This window comes from Rhodnius prolixus, unplaced genomic scaffold, assembly GCF_049639745.1.
Source record: "Rhodnius prolixus isolate KJV_2025 unplaced genomic scaffold, Rpr scaffold_6, whole genome shotgun sequence".
Lineage (NCBI taxonomy): Eukaryota > Metazoa > Arthropoda > Insecta > Hemiptera > Reduviidae > Rhodnius > Rhodnius prolixus.
This window is the reverse complement of record NW_027411634.1, coordinates 43141763-43160478: the sequence shown is the minus strand read 5'-3', so window position 1 is coordinate 43160478 and position 18716 is coordinate 43141763. Positions and strand designations below refer to the sequence as shown.

Sequence of the window (18716 nt, the reverse complement as noted above, 5' to 3'; positions counted from 1 at the left end):
ACTAAGTATTAAGAAAACAGTCATCATTTGGTAGTAGATTAGTAGATTGTTGTACTATCAATGATTTTATTACAGTATGATATGATCTCTTAAGAAATGAATTAACAAGGGTTTGCTCTTTTGGATTAGAGCTCCAGATGTTTAGATACCCATTATCTCCAAACTTTATTATCAAATAAGTAAGGGAATGCCGATTAACTTATTAATTTTTTTAAAACTATTTTTTGCAAATGCAGTTTTAAAATAATTTAAATTAATTAATATACTAAAAAAACTGTTGACACTAGAATGATTCTCACTTCAGCTTCCAACATCTCTAAGTACGAAAAATGTATGGATTTTGAAGCGCCGCGAGTGTTCACTGGGTCTCGGTGGTGAGATTTCCTTGGTTCTGATTTCTGAGACACTTCTCGCCTTCCATATTCTGTCTTAGTTCCTGGAGAGCTATTTAAAGAGGCAATTATCTCACTCTCTTGGGGCTAAAGGCTAGAGATCATGCAGCCTCCTACTAAAAGATAAATCTTCAACAAGATGGGAAGTACTAGTCTTGAAGGAATCAAACAGTTCTTGGAGAAAACTGTGTTCGCTAATTGCTGAACTGGTAATTAAGTCGCTCCTTGACATTAACCGAGATATTAGCTGCTCTTGTTGTTATTCTTGGTGTGGAGAGCAAGTTAGTGTATTCTTGAGGTTCCCGGAAAACCAGGGTTTTGCTAAAGTTAGATATCTTTTGTAAACACAGACACCTTCTTCTACTGCGATTCTTAATTAGTATTTTCGTCCAAAGTTCAAAATTCAGTTAACCTTTGCACTTAGTCCAGCTCTTTCTTACTCATTTTCAATGCAACCTCTAGTTACTGATTAAAAAAGAAATCCTTTATTTAAATTGTTCAAATCCTTAAATTGCACACCGTTTAGATGGATAATGCTATATTCTAGATTTAGGCAACGCTTGATTTGTTGCTGCACTATCCAGAAGAACTCCATAGATTAAAAAAATTAATTGCTTTCCGCCCATAAGTTGGATAGGATGATTAGGAAGTCATCAAAATTCCTCTAACGGAAATGCCACACTGCTGAATGCATTTTTTAACTTTTTGGAGACGTTTTCCTTAATAGCTGTCATGAATTTCTTTGAACTTAGAAACGTCCACTTTACTTTCCGATCATTTTTCTCTAAGAATATTTCTAAGAAATGGTTCAGTATCCCTCCTTGCAGGCTTTACAAAGTTTTTAATGTTGGTAAGTATTGAAACCGTTTTAAAAAACCGGACTTTGAAGAAACAAGTTTGCATCTTAAGAATAGAATGTAAGAGTAAGATTTTCTTTGCCGAACTTGCTAAGATTGTGAGAAGGAGTAGAGTAGCGGTGACGTAGTATTATTTAGATGAGAGGGTGATTGGGAGCGATTAGAGGGGAGCTCGTTACTGACCTAGCGCGCCCTGCCGAGATCGCAATAAATTGGCGACAGTGTTGCCACCACATCTCATTGTCCACAAAACAGTACCGTGTTTTCCTTTCCGCCAGTGCCTTCAGTATTGCCCAGCCTCCTTCTATCCGCCCATATCCGTTCCTTTTCAGAGGACCCCCTACCACTAATAATTTCTTTTTGTGGCCTTGCCCACAGAAGTGGAGTTTTTGCTTCTTTCATTTGATTTACTTCTTCAGATTGCTGATCGGCTGCTCCTAATAAATTGATTTTACCTGCCACATCTATTTCCTTGACTGTTCATCTTCTTTCCGAATGAAAAACTGGAAAATCGCCTGAGTAAAGGCGCGCTTTTATGGCTGAATGATTTGGGCAGCCCAGAAGTGATGGAACACCAGCTTTGAATTAGGCCTATTTGCGTTTTTGGGATATTCTGTAAATTCACCCACTCTTAGACCTTTATAAAAACATTTCTCATGTTTTGAGGACGACTGGTCTCCCTAATAGGTGTAAGAGTAAGCGAAGACTGAATGGTAGAGCGGACGACGGCACCCTAAGTCTGACGACCCGGATTGTATAGCCCCCTCCGGCCTGGATTTGGCGAGAAAATCTTTTTCCCACTCGCCTGTTCACACTTTATCATTTTCCCTACAATAACATGTAATTTTCTCAAATTGAGTCGTCCGCAGTGTTGCCAACAGATGTACTTCTTAGTAGATATTCTCAACACTCTTTACAAAAGTTTCTGATTTTGATTCTATTCCATTTCCAAATTACAGGCCCATAACGGTCCCTCCAAATCCAAACTTTGTATTCCTTGTTACTGATATGTTGATGACATGGGACATCCTACTGTATTGCGAGGTGGAGCCGAGTGCAAACAAAGTGTGCCAACCACGCAAGAATGAATGGTAGCCGGTGCGGGGATTGACCTTCAATGCACGCCTAGGAAGAAGAATCAGCATCTCCAGTTCGTGAATCTCTCTTGTGAAGAAATCCATTCAAACACCTTCAAATCATTGTCAGCTGGTTTACTCCGACCCAGTGCATAAGACTCCTTGAGTACTTAGCAGCTCCATCCCAATTTAAATATCTGAGACTCTCTCCTAGAGCATTAAGTAATCAATTTTGTTGACTTGGAATTTGTACCAGAAGCTAATTGAATTAAAAATTATGCACACTAGAATGTGCTGCTATCGGCGAGCGAGAAACAAGACAGTACTCCGGAAGCTCGCTAATATCAATATCCTTTATTTCCTTAAAGCATAAAATTTAATCCCAAGTGATGGGTCTATTCTGCTTAATGTCTAGGTTTAAATTTAACCGTTTGCTATTTGCTGGAGAATAACAGACAAAGTTATCTCTGCATTTCCGGTACTCTGCCAGCTCCTTGGAGTGGCGGGAATGCTAAATATTTGGAGAAAATCGCGGAAACATTGGAAAAGCCCAATTTCTTCAGACTCGCAATATTTCTAATCCTCGCGGTGGTGACGTCTTGCATTACACGAGATGGCCAGACTAACCTCGGAACCATTGCCATTCGGAAACTTGCCACAGTAGCCAACTTTTTTTTTTACTTCCTGCTGTTCCTGGAAAAAGGAAATATTGTGATGTTGCAGCTTTTGGTCTTGAATTTTTTTAGCCAATATCTGTTCCTTTAGTACAAAATTCGGAATTTTCTAAAAATTGCTCCAATGTTTTTTCCTATATTTTTATTATTCTTAAAATTGGCATTTCAAACTCACTAGGATACCATATATAACTTCAATTAGAATATCTCTGCTACCGAAATTCGTTTCCTGCCAGTTCTAACCTGGATGGTAGTTTTAAAGTTTGCAGTTTGGAGACAGTGCGATCAGCTAAAGTTGTGGAGAACCTTGTGGGTTTCCTGTATGTGTCACTGCTAAAGGTTTGGTGGCCAGCGTTTCCATTGCCACTGGTTACTACAGTCACTGCCGATACATAATTTTACCACTTTCCAGGCTGAAGCAGCTTAGTGAGCTTTTGCAGCTGGTCAGGTGAGGTGCAGTTAAGCTGCTGCGCGGCTTTAAACCTTGCTCGCCAAACTCCCTTCCATTTATTAAAATTCTAAATCCCTGTTTATTAGATGGAGGGGCGAGTTAATTTAGTTCCCCCACTCCTCGCTTTTGCCCCGCCCCTTAATGCTCTAACACTGTGTTCCCCTGTTCCAATTAAATTCTTTAAATTTGGCGCCAATACTCGCACGACTTATTTTGCTCGCTCAACTCCAGAACAACTTGGCATGTGGTGGCATATCCTCCACAGCAGAGTCTTCATGTCCTTTCCGGTTTTTATTGATTTTTCATTTTCTTACTCCTCATTGGTGCACATCTTTGATGTCCATCTTCCACCGGAAATATTCGAATTAAGAGGTGAACGGTGGTTTTTATATACTGTGAGTATGTATAATCACTGAGAGTAAATATTAATTACAGTAAGTGAACATTGATATTTCCACTACGCGCCTGCAAGAACATCGATTGTTTTTCTAAAAAATAAAAAAGACGGAAGTACCATTTCAATATGGAACAATTTTACTGTTTTATTCTCCCCGGAAGGCCATCTCTGCCCACATCACAATAAACCACTTTTACTTCAATAGCTTTTCTTGGAAAATTTCATTGCAGAAGAAGGGGGTAGTAGGTTCTCCTCTAACGTGCCATTTCTGTGCATTGTACGGCCTGTGCAGTATTAATGGGAGGAAAATATGGAATGAATGTTCCAAATTTGCAGCGGTTAGGTGCTTCTCTGCGCAGTCCATATTTGAGTTTTATATGAGATTAAGTCGACAGTAACTCTCTAAACGTTTAGTGTAGTAATCGCTTGCGAACTCTTGCAACTGTAACTTATATTAGAAACAATTCCTTTTTAGGAGAGGATAAAGTAGCTCATTTCCTGGATGACGAACTAATAGATTGTAGCTCTAGATTGTAGCTCCCGGATACCTACAGGAATTGTAAGAGTAGCCTCAAGTCCAAGATAGTGGAATATCTACCCACCGCCGACTGCATCGAGTAGTCTCGATAATTGCCCAACGGCTTCAATTGAAACTGTATCTAATTTGGGTTAAGCCGATTTAGTTGGGAATCTCGTCTGAGGACTATACTAGTGCAGTACTGGAGAAGATGTAACTTCACTCTACCTTCAGTCGAATCATGGATACTCTTGCAACAGGAAGTATTCATTCTGAGTCAAGTAGGAGAGCTCTGCGGATTTCTCTTTTGCGTTCCTTGATCCGAGAGCGGAATTGATCTAACGTGGGCGGTGCTTTATTTTGCAACGTTTATGATTTATTGGCATTATCATTGAAGTCAAATAATCTTAAAAAAGTGATTCAAGTCGCTAACACTATCAGAGGAGGTTGCAATATTCAAGAAGGTAAACACGATTCGTCAGAACGGAAATCGGGTTTGTCTCAAAATTTACTTCAAGCAAATTTACATAAAACATGACAAATGAAAGGCTAAAAATCAGAAGAATGAGATTTTTCTTTTTATGCAATATTAAACTCATTATAGTGAGACTTCCGTTAGTGGTTGTTGCATGTTGATTAGTGCTAGGGCGGTGTAGTTGTTTGAATGGCGAAAACCACAACCAGGCAGTGAAAAATGCAAATGTCAATGCAATTTTTTAAAATTGTAGCAACAGATCTATACCTAGATGTAATGGATTTTCCAGAATACGTCAAAGGAGTGAAGAATCCGTTCAGTAACTGTTGAGGAATTTCCTAGAAACACGAAATTTGATGAATACATTCAAAAGCTTTCATCAATGTGGAGGAAGTGGTAGGACTGGCTATTTCACGGAAATGCCATTAGAGGGAATCTACGCACTCATGCCCTCCGAAAAGCTCTATTTTGAAAATGATAGTTCCGTAGAGGACGAGCTTTACCAAAACAAACTTTGATCTTGCCGCGATTTTTAGTCTTTGAGATAATTCTCTCAATTAGAGAGTTGACTAATACAATTGCATAAACTTTTGGTCCGCAACACGTAATCTTTTAGAATCCTTTTTGTAGATTTTGTGACTTCATCAGGTTTGTTGATTTTTTACACAGTTGTTTCACATTTACAACATCTTAATTCACTGAATGAAATTTTAAAGAATGTTTGTTACAAGAATGCATTTCCGTTACGGATATTTAATGGCCTTTTTGTGCTGAATGAAACCCTCCCTCCCACAAGAGGGAAAACTCACTGACCATTTCATAAAATCCACTTTTCCGGGCTCGGGGTACTCAAAACGGATTTTCAGGGTGATTTAAAATGGAACATCTGGCCCATTACCCAGTACTTTCATCTTACGGGGGCTGTGGCCTCAGAACGCGGAAGTTCCAGTTGGTTACATTTCCTCTACCTAGGAACCCTAGACAACTCGAACAATGCTTTCTCTATTGGAAGGACACTTCCAGATAGTGCGCTGGAAAGCCTCGCGGACTAAAAAATTGTTCTGCCTTAAATTAAATTTAGAAATGGTTCTAACGTCGCTCAACATTCTGGCTAGTAGAAGCGTACATTCTACTTACAGGGATCCTTAATATCCTCAACGAAGAAATTTGTCTGATGCAATGCTACTCCAAAGGTTATGATGGTCTGTGTTCACTTTTAGAATAGAATGCTCAAGAATCCTTGAAGAAATGTTCCGAGAAAATAGCGCAAAAACTGAAACACCGGATATGTAAAGTTACGGAATCGGATGTACCCCCTACGAAAATTCATTCTGTTCACCCACTACAGTCAAAACACTCGTCACACGTTGTCGTTTCCGGTGTTTCCAACAATATGCACTGAACCTCACGCACCCACTTGTTGAACAATATCTTTGGATGGTTTCATGTTCTACTATAATTGGCTGCGGAAACATTTTGGCGGGTCCATCAAATTCACAAGAAATAAACTACTTTAACAATTTCTGCAGTCGACGGATAGGTTCTGAACAGTGAACATGTGTTTGACAACAGCCTGAATTCATTTAGCTTTTTCAGTGGTTCTAAGTTTCGGATTTTATTGAAATTTGGCAGAGTGTTTGACCATCTCACTTCCGTTTCACCTGTGAAGTTTAAGGAAGATTCATCGAACAGTTTTTTGCATAATTTATAGATAATTAATTTCATTAGAAAAGTTTCATTAGTTTATTTTAAGTATTGCAGGTCAAAAACATTCCTTCTTATTTTATCAAACAATAGAGAATTGCGCGAGTGTGTGGGTAGCTACCCCCACTTATAGGTTTGGGTGGGGTGAGTTTGGTCTGGACAATAGTGGGATTGGTGGTGTGAGAGAGAGAGATTGTTATATCCCTCTACTTTTCCCAAAACTATATTAAACATTAATTTCAAAACTTATTTGAAATCTTATTTTACTTTCTTTTTCTTATTAATTCTTATTTTATTTTTACTAAGGAGAAAGAATAGCAAATTTTTCTTTTTAAATTTTATTTGGTTTAATAACATTTAAATTATTTGCTTAGTATTGAGCGTAATTAGTCTGATACAGTGTATATACTTTGTAAATTAGTGTAGATAGTAGTGTGTATAATTAGGTTAATATATTGTGTACATAGATGGATGGGACGGATGGAGGCCCAGGGCCTCCAAAACTAGATCCTAAAGTGAGTAAAACGGAAAAAATTGAAAAGGAAATTGAAGGTAAGAACTTTCAGTCAGAATTAACCAACACTGACATGGATACGGATACCTCGGGCAATGAATTGCCAGAGAAGGAAATTGAAGCTAAGAAGTTACACTTAGAATTAACTAACAAAGATATAGATGCTGGTACTTTGGGTAACAAATTACCAGAATTTTACCTTCCCGGTGACCCTGGTCCATATGAGGTGATAGTAGAGAGTAACTCAGAAGGTGCAGGAATAGGCAGAATGCATGCTATGTCTATAGGGAAATTGATTAATAACACCTTTCCTCAAATACAGAGAGGTATACAAGAAATAAAAAAGGTTGGAATAAATAAAATTAAAATATGCGTTAATAGTGTAAGTAGTGCGAATGTGATTGTCACTTCGCAAACTCTTAGAGACAAAGGCTTTCTGGTCTATATTCCGAAATTTCGGTTACAGAGACAGGGAGTTATTAGAAATGTTGATATTTTCTTAACTGAGGAAGAAATTAAAACATCTGTTGTCTTTCCATATGAAAGAAACGTTAAACTCACTAACGCTAAAAGATTCACAAGAAAAGTAACTAATGAGAAGGGAGAAATATTGCAACAACCTACATATAGTGTTTTGTTAACATTCAGAGGTCAGATATTACCAGAGTACGTGTACATTCATTATGTAAGATGTCCGGTCGAACCTTACATACAGAAACCTATACAGTGTTTCAAGTGTTTGAGATTTGGCCACGTTAGTAAACAATGTAAGGGTAAATTGCGATGTAGTTTGTGTTCGGAAGAGCACGAAAAGAGCAGCTGTACGAATGCAAATAACCTGAAATGCGTACACTGTGGGATGGCCCATTCCTCACTAGACAAAGGGTGCCCTGAAAGAAGGAAACAAGATAACATTCGGAACATTATGGGCTCTGAGAATCTCTCATTTCAGGAGGCAAAAGAGCGTGTGAATAAATCATACGCTTCAGCCACTACACTGCCACCCGTTAATTCAGTAGACGAATTTCCTTTTCTAGCTTCACAGCCTGTGGAAAATATTACAAGCCCATCTTATCAGCCCACCAAACGAACTCGTATCAATTCTCCTCCTAAATCGCATTTTTCTCAAAAAGAAATAAGGGAACAGCTCATGAATGTGAGTACCCCAAAAAACACTCAAGGTGGTATTATAGGAGTGAATCCCTATAAACCGGAAATTCATAAAGTAAGAGATATACAAGTCTCAAAAAATTGGATTTGTGAAATAGTCTGTTCTGTCATAAATAATTTGAAATCTAATTTTAAAAAAGAAATTAATGAAGCAGAAATTTTAAGATTGATAGACGAGAGAGTGGAAGTCTATCCATTGTAGTAGATGCACGTCCGTATGTATGTGTACGCGCGTCCTTAACTAAAGCAACTACAGACAACAATATTTATATGTATAAAAACAGTACTTTAACCAATGCAACAACAACTTAGAATATTGCAGTGGAATGCTAGGTCTGCGGTTGCAAACAAAGGTTCATTAGAGATTTGTTTATCCACTTATAATGTGAATATAGCTCTTATTTCTGAGACGTGGTTCAAACCAAATACCAACATGAAATTCACGAATTATAATATGATACATCATTCGCGTAAGGACGGAAAGGCGGGCACCGCCTTATTAATTCACAAATCAATTCCATTTATTCAACTAAATAACTTACCAGTGATTAAGGGCGTTATGTCCGTTGGTATATCTATTCCATTTGATTCGAATAAAAGGTTAGCAATAGTCTCTTCTTACAGCCCTCCAGAAAATAATATCTCTTCTCAGATTTGGGACAGGTTTATTAAACACATTCCTAAACCGTGTATTTTCGGGGGTGATTTCAATGTACATCACACCGCCTTTGGTTCTAGTTTTTGTGATAGGAAAGGCAGAGCACTTCTAGAAGTTACTGAGGATAACAATTTAGTCTATATTAATGATGGAACCCCTACACTAGTAGGGAATATTTCACAAAAAATAAAATCTGCAGTAGATATTACCTTCTGTTCCCCCGAAATTAGTCCTCTACTTAAGTGGTACACTCTGGAGGATCCTATGGGCTCTGATCACCTACCAATAATATATGAAACTGAAAATGTATGCGTCCCATTAATAGATAAAACTAAGGGGAAAAAATGGAAAATACATAAAGCAAATTGGGAAGAGTTTACGTTTCATATGGATAATGGCTTATCTCGCATACAGGGTGAGAAAATTGATTATGAAGGTTTTATGTCTGCCCTTAATAGAGCGAATAGGATTGCAATCCCGCAGTATAATGAAGCGAATAGCAGCTTCAATAAAAATATGAAATCGTGGTGGACTGAAGAATGTAAAAAAGCGATTAATAATAGAAAGTTGGCATTTGCTAAATACAATTCCCACCCCTGCCTGGAAAATTTTCTAAATTATAAACAAGCCACCGCGTATGCAACAAAAATAGTTAAAAAAACAAAAAAAGAATCGTGGAAAAAATTTTGCTCCACATTAAATAGAGCCACCCCTGTCAAGGTCATCTGGTCAAAAATTAAGAACTTAAAAAGTGTACCTGCGAATAGTGGGCCCTTAATAGGAGGAGAATGGGTGCTAGAATTCCTTAATAAACTGGCCCCTCCCTTTGTACAAAATCGCTTGCAAGTTGAAACTACCCTCAGTTCTAGTAATCAGGTCCATCCTCTACTACAATATTTTACAATAAATGAAATAAATTGTGCTCTTAAACAAAACAACAATACCAGCCCTGGAAAAGATCAAATACATTATTCTATGCTTTCTAAAATGTCCACAACAGGTAAATGCTCCCTATTAAAATTATATAACACATTTTGGAGAGAGGGCGCCTTTCCGGCGGAGTGGAAAGAGTACATTGTCATACCCATATTAAAAAATGCTAAAAAATACTGGCTTTACAGTGCATCAAGATTTTCCAGAAAGTGTGAGGAAGAAGAGATCAAAGCTTCTGCTTTTGAAGAAAGAAATTTCAAGAATAAAGCCAAGTTTAAGGATGACAATGAGGGCAGATACTCTAATCTTACAAGGGCACAAGTTTAACTGGTGCGATATAACCGGGCTTCGCTCTTATTCTGGCGAGGATGGTCTTAAGAAGTTAAATGACCTTTTGAATTGGGATTTATCTCAATTTGTTAACGCTCTGCGCTCTAATTCTCTTCCTAAGGACTATTTCTCTTCTGCTCAACAACCTCAACACTGCGGGATGGCAGATCTTCCAAGATTATCCTGAGAGAACACCGTCTGCCAGAAGTTTTCCCCAATCGAGACAGGTACTTTTTTAAATTGTATTAAAGTGTTATCATATAACATTGCTGGTTTGAAAAGCAAAGTGAATAATGATTTATTTTTAAATTTTGTAAAGAATTATGATATTTTTTTTCTGTTTGAAACATTCTTGTTGGAGGGCAAGTGTTCGTCTTACAGCCGATTTTTCTGCGAGTATAATTTGAGTTGGGTTCCTGCTTTTAGGTCCTTTAATAAGGGACGAGCAAGTGGAGGGGCGTTGTATGGAATTAAAAAAACATTTTCTTCGGATTTTATTTGTTTCTCTAAATTAGAAAATGGAGTAATAATATGTGTTAAGTGTCCGGATCGGAATTTTGTTATAATTCCCACTTACTTAGGTTGTGCAACTTGGGATGAGGATTTTCTTAAATTATCACATTATCTTGAAGATTCTCCAAATGTCTCGGTCATGCTGATTGGGGATTTTAACGCGCGGATCGCAGATCAACAGCTACTGCCTGAGGAATTACTTATTGATAATATTTACTGCAGCCGCGCTCGAAATTCTAAAGATTTAATATGTAATAATAAAGGTCATAAGCTGTTGGACTTATGTGATAGTTTAGGCTTAATTTTTCTGAATGGTAGATTTCCAGGGGATGCGGAAGGGGAATTTACATTTGTGGGGGGTATGGGAAGCTCAGTGATTGACTTTTGTTGTGTTTCCTTAGAACTTATTCCTGTGGTTACTTCTTTTTCAGTTCAATGCGAAACCTTTTCTGATCACTTCCCTATAACCTGTAGCATATCGCTGAGTTATAAGTGTAAAAGTAAGGGTACAGTTCTTCCGCTATGCTCCAGATTGTTTTGGCATAATGCCAACTTAGATTCCTATAAAAATTCTCTGAAAAATCTCACCCTAAATCTTGTTGAATCTTCAAATGACACCCAGGGATTTGTAAACTCTTTAACGAGTTTAATTCAAAAAGCCTATCCCTTACATAGTTCTCGAATAAATATACAGTCAATTAGACGCAAACCTTGGTTTGAATTTTGCTGTTTTCGAGAAAGAGGGAAAGTATTTAATTTGTTAAATTTATATCGTAAAACTAACTCCACTCTTGCTAAGGAAGCGTACTGTAAGGCGAAAGCGAACTTTAAGTTGTTGTGTAAGGAAAAGAAAAATGAATTTTATGCTTCTATAAATTATCAATTGAAATCAGTCAAAGATACTAAGCAGTTATGGCATTTGATTAATCACATTAGGGGTGCAAATTTTAAAGTTAATAATGATATCGCGCTGAGTGAGTGGGCTGCCCATTTCCGATCGTTACTGAATCCTGTCCCTCATCCTTCACCAACCTTGTATGCTGAGCCTTGTTTAAGCAACTTAATTTTGGATGCACCTTTTTCTAATGAAGAGTTGGACATGGTCTTAGCTAACCTAAAGGACAATAAGGCCCCAGGATATGACAGGATCAGCTATGAATTTTATAAAAATGCTCCTTCCTCCTTTCATCAAAAATTGCTGTCGCTGTACAACTATATATTCGAGACTGGGTCAGTTCCTCCTTCTTTTGCTAGGTCCCTTATTTTGCCGTTGTATAAACATGGAGATATCAACGATGTGTCTAACTATAGAGGAATATCGTTTCTGGATTCTATATCCAAAATTTTTTCTGGACTGTTGTTAAGGCGGTTTGAATCGTTCATTACCAGTTACAATTTATTAACTGAATGTCAAGCTGGATTTAGGCGTGGTTACTCCACAATAGACAACCTTTTTATCTTAGTTAATCTTATTAAACTAACGTTTTCACAACCCAAGAAAAAGCTATATTGCTTTTTTGTGGACTTCAAAGCCGCCTTTGACTGTGTACACCAACCGTCTTTATTTTATAAACTTTATAATTTAGGTGTGTCCACTAAGTTTATTAAAATACTGCAAAATTTGTATCTAGCCTCTCAGTCTGCAGTAATAGGAAGAGATGGAGTATCAGAATTTTTCCCTGTAAGTAGTGGAGTCAGGCAGGGTTGCTTGCTTAGCCCTATTATGTTTTCGGTATTTATAGACGATTTACCTCTGTTCCTTGAGGGTGGAGTTCGAGTTGGTGATGCCAAAATAAATGTTTTAATGTATGCTGACGACATTGTCCTGATAGCAGACACCCCCCTCCTCCTACAGAGAAATATAAATATATTAGAGAGCTACTGTGATCAATGGAATTTATCCCTTAATCTCAGTAAGTCCAAAGTTTTAGTGTTTCGAAAGGGAGGTCGTTTGGCGGCACGGGAACGTTGGCAGTATAAAGGTAAGGTAATTGAAAGGGTAAAAAGATACAAATATTTGGGAGTTACTTTATCTAGTCAGCTCTCTTTTCAAGAACATCTTAAAGAAAAAATCTCTACCGCTAAACTTGGTATTAATACAGTTTGGACTAAGTTAATTTCGCAAAATGAAGTTCCAATTCATGTTAAGTTTCAGGTTTTCAAGTCTGTATCCCGTTCTATTGCCTGTTTTGGCGCCCAAGTTTGGGGTCATGAAAGGTTCGAATTGCTGGAAAAATTTCAGCGTTATTTTATCAAAAAAATATTTCTTCTTCCAGCCTTTACTCCCAACTTCATGCTCCATATTGAGACCTCTCTAGATCCAGTGTTTTTGCATACTCTGAGGCTTCATATAAATTATTGCCTTCGTACTTTGGATCTCCCTTCTCATCGTTTGCCCAAGGTGGTGGCTCAGGAGGTGGTACGACAGAGGGTTTCGTGGTTCTCGTCTTGGATCTTATTGTGCCAAAGGTATGCGGTCAACTTTGACTCTCAACTGACGAATAAGCTATTATGGCGTGGGCAGCTCGATGATCTGCTTTCAGCAATAAAATCGTCTTACATCGCAGATTCTCTTAGTCGTGCAAAGAGTTCTGAACAGTTTCTATTGTATAGAGCTCTTATGGAGGTTGAGGAGGAGCCCAGAAGATTTTGCGCGCCTCACTCTGATGTCAATATGAATTTGTCCGATTTGAGTCTATTGCTGAAAATTAAGGGTGAACTTTTGAAGCTAAATTCGGTTCCTTGTATAGAGAGGGATTATCAGGAGGAATTATGTAATATGTGTTTTTTCAGTAAAGAAAATCTTCATCACTTTTTAGTAGAATGTCCCGCTCTAAGTGATTTGAGAAAACGGTTCCTTGGTAGTGCCACTCTTCAAGGGAGTGACATAGTGCAGATGTTATCCTCCAAGTCGTGTAAACCTTTGCTTGAATATACTCGTAGGGCTATGGTTTTGAGGAAAAACTTGACCTCCTAATACTTCTCATGTTTATAACTTAAGTTATAAAGTTCATTTATTTACTAATATTTTCACTTCCTTATTTATATTTTAAGCACTTCATATAACTTCAAATTATTTCTATCTTTCTTGTATTTAATCTCTTATTTAAATTATTTACCTCCCAGTAAAGATCACATATGTATCTGATAATTATTTACACTATTCTTTATTTAAAATCCAGTATTTAATTTTAGTTAATTTTATTGAGCAGAGTAATAATTTTTTATTGTGAAACAATTAATTTTTTCTTTTACTTTGACATTAATTGAGTTAATCTTGTTGAGATAATTTGTTATTTCAATGTCTAGCAAACTCTGGCAGACGGCGTTAGCCATGCCTATTAATACTGTTATAATTTTCTTTATTTTTGTATTTTTTGTACTTTTGTATTTTGTAAATAAAAAAAAAAAATATTTATATGTATAAAAACAGTACTTTAACCAATGCAACAACAACTTAGAATATTGCAGTGGAATGCTAGGTCTGCGGTTGCAAACAAAGGTTCATTAGAGATTTGTTTATCCACTTATAATGTGAATATAGCTCTTATTTCTGAGACGTGGTTCAAACCAAATACCAACATGAAATTCACGAATTATAATATGATACATCATTCGCGTAAGGACGGAAAGGCGGGCACCGCCTTATTAATTCACAAATCAATTCCATTTATTCAACTAAATAACTTACCAGTGATTAAGGGCGTTATGTCCGTTGGTATATCTATTCCATTTGATTCGAATAAAAGGTTAGCAATAGTCTCTTCTTACAGCCCTCCAGAAAATAATATCTCTTCTCAGATTTGGGACAGGTTTATTAAACACATTCCTAAACCGTGTATTTTCGGGGGTGATTTCAATGTACATCACACCGCCTTTGGTTCTAGTTTTTGTGATAGGAAAGGCAGAGCACTTCTAGAAGTTACTGAGGATAACAATTTAGTCTATATTAATGATGGAACCCCTACACTAGTAGGGAATATTTCACAAAAAATAAAATCTGCAGTAGATATTACCTTCTGTTCCCCCGAAATTAGTCCTCTACTTAAGTGGTACACTCTGGAGGATCCTATGGGCTCTGATCACCTACCAATAATATATGAAACTGAAAATGTATGCGTCCCATTAATAGATAAAACTAAGGGGAAAAAATGGAAAATACATAAAGCAAATTGGGAAGAGTTTACGTTTCATATGGATAATGGCTTATCTCGCATACAGGGTGAGAAAATTGATTATGAAGGTTTTATGTCTGCCCTTAATAGAGCGAATAGGATTGCAATCCCGCAGTATAATGAAGCGAATAGCAGCTTCAATAAAAATATGAAATCGTGGTGGACTGAAGAATGTAAAAAAGCGATTAATAATAGAAAGTTGGCATTTGCTAAATACAATTCCCACCCCTGCCTGGAAAATTTTCTAAATTATAAACAAGCCACCGCGTATGCAACAAAAATAGTTAAAAAAACAAAAAAAGAATCGTGGAAAAAATTTTGCTCCACATTAAATAGAGCCACCCCTGTCAAGGTCATCTGGTCAAAAATTAAGAACTTAAAAAGTGTACCTGCGAATAGTGGGCCCTTAATAGGAGGAGAATGGGTGCTAGAATTCCTTAATAAACTGGCCCCTCCCTTTGTACAAAATCGCTTGCAAGTTGAAACTACCCTCAGTTCTAGTAATCAGGTCCATCCTCTACTACAATATTTTACAATAAATGAAATAAATTGTGCTCTTAAACAAAACAACAATACCAGCCCTGGAAAAGATCAAATACATTATTCTATGCTTTCTAAAATGTCCACAACAGGTAAATGCTCCCTATTAAAATTATATAACACATTTTGGAGAGAGGGCGCCTTTCCGGCGGAGTGGAAAGAGTACATTGTCATACCCATATTAAAAAATAAAAAGCCAAAAGAAGAATCCTCTTCTTATAGACCGATTGCTCTATCTAGTTGTGTAATGAAAACAATGGAACGCATGATTAAAAACAGATTAGAACATTGGTTAGAGAGTAATAAAGTGCTGCCGAAATCTCAATTTGGTTTTAGAAAAGGGAAATCGGTACAAGACAATTTAGCCAAATTAATTACAGACATTCAGATTGCATTCTCCTCTAACAAAACAGTATTGGCTCTGTTCCTTGATATTTCTGCTGCTTACGACAACGTACAGTTACCTGTACTGTATGAAAGACTGGTTTCTGTAGGCCTACCTCACCAGTTTAGCTTCAACATCATAAAATTAATATCAGATAGACAGGTTTATGTAAGGGTAAACAATGAACTAATAGGCCCACAAACAGCTCAGATTGGACTACCACAGGGGGGAATTCTGAGCCCACTGTTATATGCAGTGTACGTAGCGGAACTAGAAGAAGTAATTGATCCGGATTGCCATATTCTTCAATATGCGGACGACATTTGTGTATATTCCGTGAACCAAGATGTAAATGAAAGTTTACGTGTAATAGAAAACTCCCTTAGGGGAATCAATAACTTGTTGGTAAAATTGGGCCTTAGTATTTCTGAAAGTAAAACAGTAATTTGCCCTTTTACAAGGCGAAGAAAGCTTCCTTTTGCCAATCGGGTATCATTGGACGGTTATAACTTCTCTTCTGCTAGATCGGTGAAATATTTGGGCCTTACACTGGACAAAACGCTAAACTGGAAAGAGCACGTTAATATTTTAGAAGAAAAAGTAGCCAAGTATATCAATGTTTTGCGGGTTATTTCTCATTTCAAATGGGGGGCAGATCCGAATGTAACTTTGTTATTTTATAGAGCTACTATCCGCAGCAATTTTGATTATTGCTCTCAGTTTTATGGCCAGCTTAATAAAACAAGGCTGAAGTGTTTAGAGGTTATACAGAATAAATGTCTCAGATTCAGTCTCGGATATATGAAAAGTACTCCAATAGATGTAATACACGCTGAAGCCGGGGAACTTCCAATAAAGCTCAGATGGGAAATGCTATCCGACCGATATATGTGTAAAATAATGTCAACAAATTCTGAAACCTATTCCGCAATATGTGAACTCAACCGGAGAGAATTAACATACAGATATTGGAAATACAAAGAATCACCCCCGATGGCTACTAGTTTCAGAGAAGTAGCACTGTTCAAACAGTTAGTGTATAACAGTGATATGTTGCCTTTATTCAACGGTGATTTCCATGAAATAATAAATATGTCTCCTGTGGTTTGGTTTCTGGAAGATTTCTCCATATTGCCCAGTAGTATTCGTAATGCAGTGTTTCAAGAGGAAATTCGCACGAATTTTCCCAACAGCTATCCTATATACACGGACGGTTCTAAGGTCGAAGATCAGGTGGGGTGTGCATACTTCGACCCATTTAGAAATACTGGTGCCCTCTTCAAATTGCCCAATCAATGTTCAGTTTTTACAGCTGAATTAGTAGCTATTTTGGAAGCGCTTAAATATGCACACTCAATGCTATATTCAGAGGTTATAATTGTCTCTGACTGCAAAAGCGCCTTATATAAACTAAAAGCAATCAAAATGCATAAAAAGTATAATCACATAATTATAAATATACTAAAGAAATTACTAGAACTAAAAAATGATAATAAAATAGTAAGGTTGGTGTGGAGTAGGGCCCATTGCGGAATAGAGGGCAATGAAAGGGTAGATATACTGGCGAAACAAGCTGCAGTGAACGGTACGTTGCTATCGGTGTCTTTGCCATATAGTGATTTTAAAGCCTGCATTAGAAAGAAGATAAATGAAAAGTGGCAGAGGATTTATTCAGAATCACCGAAAGGGAAATTCTATAAATCTTTGGTTCCAAAAGTAGGTCGTAAACCCTGGTTCAGTGATGGAGCGTGCTCCAAGCAGTATGTCACCATTATTAATAGACTGCGCAGCGATCATTGCGTATGTAAAAAATATCTCCATAGGATAGGTAAAGAGGCATCCCCTCTTTGTACAATCTGTGACAGCCTGGAAGACATGGAGCACATTGTTATGGCGTGCTCCAAATATACAAACCAAAGAGATCTGTTTTTTAAAAATTTAAAAAATCTATTGCCGGGTGATATAACTTACCCTGAAATTCTAAAAAACAGGAAAGCCTATGAGGAATTGGTTCACTTCATAAACGTAATTGAAGCCTCCCTAGATAAAGATTAAGAACTTTATTACAGAAGACTCTGGCTAATAGTGAAAACTGATGCCATAAAAAAAAAAAAAAAAAAAAAAAAAAAAAAAAAAAAAAAAAAAAAAAAAAAAAAAAAAAAAAAAAACAATTTCTGCGCCTTTCATTGCCCCTCCTTTACTCGAAATATATTTCCCCTCTTGTCTAATGGCAATGTATCACAGGCATTCTCTGCTTATTAAATCAATTTTATTAAAAAAACAAAAAAAAGCATGGCGATATCTCTAGGAAGGCATTAAAACTTTATTTCCATTGCCGAAGATTTTAACGCCATCTTTTAGGAAACTGGGGGAAGTAATATGAAAATTGTGTAAAAATTTATAAAAACACTTTTCCCACATTTTTACTGGAAAAGAACCATTGTGGCGCTTTTCTGGGCATGAAGGATGTTCCAGCGATTGTAGTTACAGAGTTCTCCATTCCCTTACTACGCCCTCCACCTTAGAGATCCAGCAGCCCTATGAACGCTTCTATCTCTATTGGTGGAATTTGCATGTAGTGGCTTCATAGACATGCTAAAAAATACAATGCATGTGTTGCTAGCTTTCTAAATGATTTTACGGTTTACGGTACTCGAGTAAAGTGCAAGAGGATTAAATATTTTTGTCTTGAGAACTTGGCTGCCTTCCGTAGGCGGAAATGGAGACTTTTTTTTCCTGTTGTTTCTTTAGAAGAAACGGCCTCTCAGAATTTGGATACCACGTGTCCAAATCTGTGCAAACACGTTCCTTTGAGATGTACGAGTATTATGTGAGTGAACAAGTATCTAAGGGTTGAAGTCAGACTTTTAGTAAAACCGTTTAGTTCCAAGGAGTTGCGATCAGCGAAAATCCAAGTGAGTTCATACCAGATTGGTTTCAAATCAAAGATTTTGG

General features: G+C 37.1%; 1 protein-coding gene across 1 annotated transcript; it reads left to right on the top strand.

Annotated features, from left to right (window-relative positions):
- The first annotated feature begins 15632 nt into the window (after positions 1–15632).
- LOC141460462 (uncharacterized) lies at positions 15633–17816 on the top strand. The gene has a single exon (XM_074140459.1). The coding sequence runs from the start codon at positions 15633–15635 to the stop codon at positions 17814–17816; it is 2184 nt and encodes a 727-aa protein (XP_073996560.1).
- Positions 17817–18716: the final 900 nt, after the last annotated feature.